This window comes from Buceros rhinoceros, unplaced genomic scaffold (assembly GCF_000710305.1).
Source record: "Buceros rhinoceros silvestris isolate BGI_N320 unplaced genomic scaffold, ASM71030v1 scaffold30032, whole genome shotgun sequence".
In the NCBI taxonomy this organism is placed as follows: domain Eukaryota; kingdom Metazoa; phylum Chordata; class Aves; order Bucerotiformes; family Bucerotidae; genus Buceros; species Buceros rhinoceros.
This window is the reverse complement of record NW_010397858.1, coordinates 14,406-23,500: the sequence shown is the minus strand read 5'-3', so window position 1 is coordinate 23,500 and position 9,095 is coordinate 14,406. Positions and strand designations below refer to the sequence as shown.

At 44.3% G+C, this 9,095-nt stretch overlaps 1 protein-coding gene across 1 annotated transcript; it reads left to right on the top strand.

The window, feature by feature from the left end:
• The first annotated feature begins 486 nt into the window (after positions 1–486).
• Positions 487–9,095, top strand: PICK1 (protein interacting with PRKCA 1). Its single transcript, XM_010130895.1, has 12 exons — positions 487–554; positions 1,321–1,432; positions 1,905–2,033; positions 2,157–2,223; positions 3,504–3,593; positions 4,028–4,081; positions 4,181–4,243; positions 4,575–4,708; positions 5,747–5,839; positions 6,828–6,878; positions 8,384–8,528; positions 8,790–9,095. Exons 1-12 carry the CDS (start codon positions 514–516, stop codon positions 9,029–9,031), a joined length of 1,221 nt encoding a protein of 406 aa, XP_010129197.1. The 5' UTR covers positions 487–513; the 3' UTR covers positions 9,032–9,095.

Below are 9,095 nucleotides of genomic sequence, written 5' to 3'. Positions count from 1 at the left end.
ATAATGAGGCTTTTCCTGGAAACCAGTTGCCAAAAGCTTTGTGCAGCCTCTCGAGGCAGGAGATGAGTGTCAAAAAGTGACAACTTGCCATGAAGCCAGGGACAAAATGGAGATGTTTAATGGATGTAAGGGGCAAAACTGTAAATAACTTTAGCAGCCATGGTGCTGGTAGGGGGTGCGAAAAAGCAGCTTCCAGAAAGGGCCACGTGTTGTTCTCTGCTTTGGAAATACTGCACATGTGTGGGGTTTGAAACATGCGGCATTCAAACTCGAGGATTTTATCCTGTCTCATTCAGAGCAGAGAATCAGAGACACCTGACTTGTTTTTCATCTTTGATAGAAGAACAGACACCATGATGTGGCATTCTAAAAAAAAACCAGAACGGGATCTGCGAGGGTGACAGGGTGATTCTCTGCGGTTTTCTGCTGAGATCAGTGATTTACTGGGTTTTATTCTGTTCTTTCTTCCCAGGTATACAGTTTTGGACGAACAGGCTGCACTTAACCAAAACAATGTTTGCAGATTTGGACTATGATATTGAGGAAGATAAGATGTGAGTATTTCGCTCATCTTTTACTGTTTTGGGTTTTTTTACCAACAACAGAAGTAGTCTCTACAGCAAAGACGTAATGGAAATGGATAAATTTAACTGCTCCTGTTGCCATGTGCTGAAGAGTCAGACTTGCTGTTCACTCCCGATTTCTTGCTCCCACTGGGGACTGGGGGTGAGACATTGCTGTGCTGGTGAGCAAGGGAGAAGGCTTTCTATTGCTTTGCAATGACTGCTCTGCGTTTCTGATTGCAAAGCAGTGCTGACAAATCTTCTGTCAGTTAGTGACCTTAGCCAGGGGAAAAATTATTTATAATGGAGGCAATAAGAAGTGGAGAGAAACTCTGGACTCCTTAGGTCTGTAAGGAGGAGAACACTGGTATTTCCTGAGCAAGTAAAAGGTTTGACGAGATTAGCATTTAATTCAACGTAGAGCACTTGTCTTGCATCTCATTTATGCTGTGCAAGTTTTCGCCTCACTGCAGCACTGAGAGCCAATGAAATGCTCTCTAAAACATGATGGTGTTTTCTCTGTGCTTAGTGGTGGATGAGGTTGTCTCTCGCACCTCTAATCCTGGTGTGCAGTCCCAAAAAAGGTAGCTCAGAAGGTCTTTCTGCCAGCCTGTGCTGGTGGGCTCCGTGGCGGGTGAATTGGAACGTGCAGTGCCTGTTGTTTTCAGTTTGCATCCACTCAGATACCAGAGCTGTTTCAGACACATGCAGCGCTGCCTACCATATTCAGTTACTCATTCCTTCTTTCTCATTCTAGGGGGATCCCCACTGTTCCTGGGACAGTGACCCTGAAGAAGGACTCTCAGAACCTGATTGGGATCAGCATTGGGGGAGGAGCGCAGTACTGCCCCTGTCTCTACATTGTCCAGGTAGGCACTCCAAGGAGGAGGAAGAATAAACCATCTGTGTAGAAGGCCTGAGAGACAGAAAGCACGAAGAGTCCTAAGCTATTTGTTTTTCTCAAAGTGGGAGGCATCATCTTGCTTCCCAGTGAATAGGGTTATCTTACCCTCGTACTTGAGAGGTGTGGAAGAATTAGATTAAGACTTCTGAAACTATCCTTCTCTTTGGGGAGCGTGTTAGAACTCGCAGGGGAATGGTGCGACGTTCTCCACATCACTTGTGGATGTACATCCTGGAGGCAAGACCTTCCTGGGAGAACAAGATGATCAGCCCATCTTTTAGTTAGGAACGGGGCAAAACTGCGGCCTCCCCTTGAACAAAATATGACTGACTGAAGTAGGAGGAGTGCGATTGTCCCTTTTTTGTTCTTCAGCCCCGCATTCACCTTTCTGTTCCTCTTGATTCCAGACTACCTGTGCTCTTTCTCCTCTCCGCTAGGTATTTGATAACACTCCAGCAGCTCTCGACGGCACTGTAGCAGCTGGTGATGAAATCACAGGAGTGAATGGAAAGTCCGTCAAAGGGAAGACCAAGGTGGAGGTGGCCAAGATGATACAGATGGTAAAGGTGAGAGGTAGGAGGAGGCCACTGGAGCTTCTGGGATGTATTATGCAGTTTATTGTCTACTGGTAAAGGAAGCCACTGCTACTTGTTTCCAGCACAGCAGTTTTGGATTTGTTCTCTCTACAGGGAGAAGTGACGATACACTACAACAAGCTTCAGGCTGACCCAAAGCAGGGCAAGTCTTTGGATATCGGTAAGACTAGTTTCTTTCTCCCTAGAGTATTAAAATGACTTGCAGGGGTGAACAATTGGTCCCAGCTAAAACCAAAGTAAAATTCAATTTCCCTTCTTCCTTTTAACTCAGTCATTTTGAAATGGATACTGTCAAAGAGAATTACAGGTTTAAAAAATTCCTTCCCTGACTTCTTGGAAAGTTAAATTGAGGCTGGACTTTTGTTGTGGGAGGCTTGCTTTTCTGCGCTGTGTTGAGTATGGATGGTGAAACTCAACTGGATGATAATTTAATTCATTTATTTTAAATACATGTAAGTTAAGCTGACCAATTGAGATTTTCAGCTGTACACAGCAATGTGTCTATTGAAAAACACAGTGGTGGAACACCTGGCTGCACTGGATTTTGTACAACCATACTACGTTTTATAGGAGAGAGGGGAGGCTTTGTTTCTAAAACAAGGTGTATGTTTCAAACTAAGCCCATGTAGCTGTCTCTCTTGCACGGTCTACCTTTTCCACTTTCCTAAAAAATCTATCTATTCTGTTTTGCTTTTGTTTCTTTTTGTGGTGGTTAAGGTGCTAATGAATTGACAGGGGTTCAGGAAAATCATGAGGAGTGAGATGGATTTCTGGGGAGACGGAAGTGTGGTGAGAATTTGGTATTTTCCAGGGATGCTGAATACCATGGCTCCAGCTGAGTTCTTGGGAGCTGCAGGCACTTGGCACCCTGCAAGTTGGCCTCTAAATAAATGTAGCCGAGTCATCTGATTCCAAAGAGGGCATAACTGTCTCTAGTCATTTGCAAGGTATAACCACCAAAGACAGAAAAGGATTCCGTCAAGGGGTGACAAAAGGGTTTAACTAAGATCCAAAAGATAAAAGTAAGCAACGGGATAACTTTCAGCATTAAATCCTATTTGTCTTGCTTCCAGCCTCATCTCCTGACTTCAGGTGAAGTAATACAGCACGTAGCATAAGCAAAGTTTAGTTCCAAGAATCACAATAGGTGGCTTGTAGCAAAGTGATTGGTTGGAATAGTCTTCCAAAAGAAATGCCAGAGCTTTATTGATTGAAGTATATAGGAAGTGAGAGCACAAGGGGTAGGCAAGAGAGAAGGGGTGTTATGCACAGCTGGACCAAACATCTAGCTTCTGTGGTATTCTTTTTCTGCTCGCTACCTCAGTAGTGAGTTGATTCAGTTTATTCAATGCCTGAGAAACCAGCGAGGAACCCTAGTGAGCTTTGGGTGCCCATAGAAATAACCCTGATCCTGGTTTGCAATTCTCTTTTGTCCTATAGTACTGAAGAAGGTAAAGCATCGACTGGTAGAGAACATGAGCTCAGGGACAGCGGATGCCCTGGGGCTAAGCCGAGCCATACTTTGCAATGGTAAGTGTTGTCCAGGAGGACGTTTTCTTGAGGGAACCCTTACCGTCTTGTGGTTACCTGCTTTTTGTTGTTACTTGCATGTTCCACAGTATTCCTTCATACCTCTTTCCTTCCGGTATGTCTCACTGCTGTGATTCCCTCTGCGCCTCCTGAGTGATACGTCCTGCCATTTGGGCCATGTAAATGTTAGCTAAGGTCAAACTGATCTTAAGTGGGGACCCACATAGTGAATGTCAGTAAATGATGACCCCACACTGTAAAATAGATTTGCAGTTATTTTAAAAGCTGACCATGTTGGGCTAGAGGATGGGCATTAAATGGTGAGGGGAGTTTGAACCTAAGATCTGAAGCCAGTGTTTTTCCAGTCGATCAGGTCTTAACCATGTTCTGGATTTGACTTGTAGTTCTGTATTCTGAGTCTTGTTTCCATTTAGATGGACTGGTGAAGAGACTGGAGGAGCTGGAGAGGACTGCAGAGTTATACAAAGGTAAACTGCGTCTTGCATCAGACACCAGGTGGGAGGGAAGGATGCCCCTGTTATGTTTCAGTGAAATGACTTAAGTGTTTTTTCTGGCTTCCATCATAGGCTTGACAGAGCACACCAAGAGTCTTCTCAGAGCTTTCTTTGAGCTATCCCAGACACACAGAGGTAAAGAGTCTGAGTGAAGGGAGCATAAATCTTTGACCTCCAGTGTCAGGAGTTTTAGTCAGTACTTAGACTGTGATTCCCTCATCCAAAGAAAACTAAGTGCTGGGAAGGGCTGCCCTGCTGGCATTAAGGTTGTGGTGCTAACACAGGCCTTGTCTTGCACATGAGACAAGGAAGAAGTAGCCTGCAAAATTCTGGTTTGTAGGGAATATGTAGCATCATTCCCCAACTGAGTGCAAGGTTATGGGAAGGAGTTGTCATACTGGAGGCAAGATTTTTCTCCGGGACCAACTTCTTCTCTCATCTGTTTATGTTTATTACCCTCATCCAGCATTTGGAGATGTTTTCTCTGTCATTGGTGTACGGGAGCCACAGCCAGCTGCCAGTGAAGCCTTTGTGAAATTTGCTGATGCCCATCGCAGCATTGAGAAGTTTGGAATTCATCTTCTGAAAACAATTAAGCCGGTAAAGAATTTAACCATAGGAGTAAAGGGTCTGGAGAAGAGGGGAATCTAGAAACATAGAAGCCTGTCTTAAAGTCTTAAAGTTAATTCGTTGTGGGAAGAACTGTCTTTGTCCGCTTTCCTTCAGGGAACCCTCTTCATAAAGAGCCTAAGTGGTAATGTAGTGAACATATCAAAGAATCATAGAATGGTTTGGGTTGGAAGGGACTTTTAGAGGCCATCTAGTCAAACATCCCTGCTGGAAGCAAGGAAATTTTTAACTAGATCAGGTTGCCCAGAGTCCCGCCCAACCTGACCTGGAATGTTTCCAGGGATGGGGCTTCTACCTCCTCCCTGGGCAACCTGTGCCAGTGTTTCACCACACTGATTGTGAACAATTTCTTCCTTATATCCAGTCTAAGTCTTCCCTCTTTTAGTTTAAAACCATCACCCCTTGTCCTGTCTTCTCCCTTTGACTTTTGCACGAGTATATTCCTCCCCTTTTCTTTTGGGGGTGAGGGGGTTTTTTGATCAGTGCAGTCCCTAGAGCCCTTTCTCTGATATTGGTTCCTATAATTAAAAGATGTCACTAAAATTAAAAAGGTTTGGATAAGCAGTGCAGAAACAATTTAAGGATTTCAATCAATAAATTTGAGTGAGAGTGTCCAGGGGATCTGTCCACTTAGTTTAGCAAAGAGAGGATTAAATGCTGATTTGGGCACTGCTTTCAGTGCCATGTTGGATGGACAGCATTGGGTAGCGGGCCTTTGAACTGGGGAGAGTGGTTTGCAGGACCAGTTGAAAATGGCAGAAAATGAATTCAGACTAGAAGTGAGGCGTGCGTTTCTAACACTGGAACCACTTGCCAGAGGCGGTAATGGGTGCTCTAACTGTGGCAATTCTGAGTCAAGACCAGACTTTTTCTTTCAGATATGCTCTAGTTCAAAAAAGAGTTAGCTCCAGGCAGTCTCATGACCTGCGCTGGTTAGAAAGTTGCATTTGATGAACTGTCCTCGTGCTTTTTGGTCTTACATTCAGCAACAGGATGTTTCCCTTGCAGATGCTTACTGACTTGAATACGTATCTGAATAAAGCCATTCCTGACACAAGGCTGACTATCAAAAAATACCTGGATGTCAAGTTCGAATATTTGGTGAGCTGCCTGCCTTTTGTTTTTAGTGCTGGCTGAAATTAAGTTTCATAGAATCGTAGCCTGAGGGTCATACAGGGCCTGTATGATCGGATGTCCGTTCTTCCACAGTCAGTGAGAGAATGCGTTACTTTTTCCAGTTCTTTACCTACTGCTGAATTACTCAGATTCAGACACCAGCTTTTAACCTCATAGTTCTCACTGGTAAGAAAGATCTCCCAGAATCCAGATGAGTTGTTTTCTACATGACCAAGTTAATTTAACAATTTGTTTGTTAAGAGTTCCTATGCAATTTACGCTCTTGAACTCCCCTAAATAGCCCTCTGGTCCGTACTTTGCGGGTAGTTTTGGATAGTCTTTCTTTAGCCAAAATAAACAATTGTCGAATCGTATTTACCTTCATTTAGACCATGCCTTTTGGTTTTTTGCTCCCCCACTCCACTCAGCCTTTGTTTTCTACACCCAAAAAAGGTAGGGTTGTTAAGTGCTTGTGTTCTATAACTATAGGAATCTATTTCCTTTTACCAGCTGAGAGAAATGTTTGGAGCTGCAGCCCTAAGGCAATGAATGTAGCAGCATCTCTTCCAACATCGATCCTTCCCACAGTTCATCTTTGTCCTCTTTATTTATTCCCTCTTCATACTTTTCTGGTACCGTGTTTTCCTAAACTGTAGATGAACACAGCATTTTTCTCTGTTAGGTTATACTTACCTAAAGTATTTACTCCTGTAATACAAATAATAAGTGCCTTCTCTCTCCCCCCACATTTCCTCCTCCTGTCTTTCTCTAAATAGATTTTCTTTTCCCCTGGGATGTTTAATATACTCTGATCCTGCTGTGCTTTTCCCCACTGTCCCTAGCTGCAGCACTGAAGGAAGGCTTGAAATGGTACAACCCCGTGGCTGTGGGTGATGGTGAAATTACTTCTAATTCCTAATATCTCCTTCTTGTTTTGCCTTTTTTTATTATTATTATTTTAAATCCTGTGAAGTCTTACTGCCTGAAAGTCAAAGAGATGGATGATGAAGAGTACAGCTGCATTGTGAGTACCAGTACTTTGCAATGACAACTGCATACCCTGTTTCTGCAGCTTTCCTGCGTGCGCTGCCTTCTAAATGCAAGAGCCCTTCTGTGCCCGTGTGCACCCAAACTGGTGAATACGTCCTAAGAATGACACACACTTGTTCTTAACATATTAGAAACTGGAGATCCTTAAATGCTACCTAGGAAACACCGTCAAAAACCGACATGAATTACTTGTGCTGTGGAATAGTAGAGTGACCAGACGTCTCTGCTGCTTGTTTGCTCGGTGGTTGCCTGTCTCGGTGTTTAAGTAATATTAGCTTGTGTAAGGAGGATTAAGGTGTTATCTTCACAGATTCCATTTGTGTGTAGTGTACAGCTTATCATTAATTCTGGACTTGTTTCTGAGAAATGGAGGCTTAGCTTCTCCGGCAAAAAGCATGTGAAAGCTGCTTTTGCAGCTGAGGAAAATTAATTAAAGGATCTTTCTCAACAGTAGAGAAAGTAAATTACCTAAAAAATAGGTAATCTCAAATCAGAAGACTGAAAAAAAACCCCAACCTGGCAGCATTCTCCAGTAATGGTTTGGTGTCTGGTTTACAATTTTACAACTAAACCTTACCAGCTCCGTTTAAGATAGCTAAAGGTCTTCCCTACCCGCCCCATTTCCCTGCATAAAAGTAAGATCTCGTTTTAGCCCAGGTGTTGACCTCAGAGCAGGGATTTGAATTTTTGGAATGCCTAGTTCCCAGTGCCAGGAAGGAGTGAAACTTTCCTAACGCAACATTTAATTACATCTTTCCTGCTAAATGGGAAGGAAAGAAGGAATTCCAGTTGTGCCCAGCAGAGTTAATACCTTTGGGTTTTGGCACATGGAGCATGCATTACCAAGCCTTAGTCAGTGTCGGGGATTTTTATATCTGTTATGGTTACAGGTGCAAGAGAAGAATGCTGGTTTGCTGACAGATCTCACCCCTTTCTCTCAGAGCTATGTTGCGCAACAATATATAGGTCCGTCCCTACTGGTTTCCAGCATCGTGTCTGGATGGTTGTAGATACCACAAGGCTCCCTGTGTAGATGTGTACTATGTCGTGCGGTTGGTATAGGGCAAAGCTTGCAGAGAAGGGCAGACTTCTTTGTGTGATTGATATAAATTATATAAGAGATATATTATCTCTCATAGCCTAGACTTCTTTGTTCTTAGTGTCTGTCTTAATAGCTCGATTAAGAAGCCATGCCACTTCTCCATGCTGGGTTGAAAGGTGCCTGTCCATTTGTCTTTGCTTAGTAACGATGCTTTTCTTTACTGTGGTTGTCATGTATTTGGCCTTCAAAATGGCCCCACCAACTGCCAGTTGTTGTTGTGGTCAGCGTTCATCATGTTTCTTGCATCCTAACTGCAGTTCCAGTGAGCTTGAGAGGGCTGTAAGAACCCCAGGTCATTATGAGTCTGCATCGGTAAGCAAACCGTGTGTACAGGCACTGTTGTGTGAGTCCCTAAAACAGCGCCGTATTTTTGGCAGGCTCTGGGTGAACCCCTCTACCGGGTCAGCACTGGGAACTATGAATACCGCCTTATCCTACGCTGCCGGCAGGAGGCTCGCACACGCTTTGCCAAGATGAGGAAGGATGTGCTAGAGAAGATAGAGCTCCTGGACCAGAAACACGGTGAGTACCACAGCTGTGTCAGCACCTGAAGGAGTCAGGCCAACATGGCTCTGGCCTTCACGCTCCTCCTTCGTCTCAGCTCAGAAGTCTTTGCTGAAAAACCCTTCTGTGGCTGTGCCTGAGGCATCCACCCTCAGGCCAAAAGGGATTCATGTGTAGGAGACTCTATCTAGTGCTGGCGAGGGAGGCTTGACTGCAGCCTTCACACTGTTTGGGAGGGGGGTTTTCACCTGATTTGATCCTAACTTGTTTCCACTACAGTGCAAGACATCGTGTTCCAGCTCCAGCGTTTTGTCTCCACGATGTCCAAGTACTATGATGACTGCTACGCTGTGCTCCGAGATGCAGATGTCTTTCCCATTGAGGTGGACCTTGCCCGCACTACCCTCAACTATGGGCAGAAGGACAATTACACAGATGGGGCAGAAGAAGAAGGAGGAAGCGAGAGAGAGGGTAGCGGGAAGGAGGATGCAAACGGTGAAAAGCTCATTGATGATGCCTGAGTGTGCCAGCACGGCCAGAGGAAAGACTTTGCAGACAGTGATAAAAACATGTATTTCATGTGGC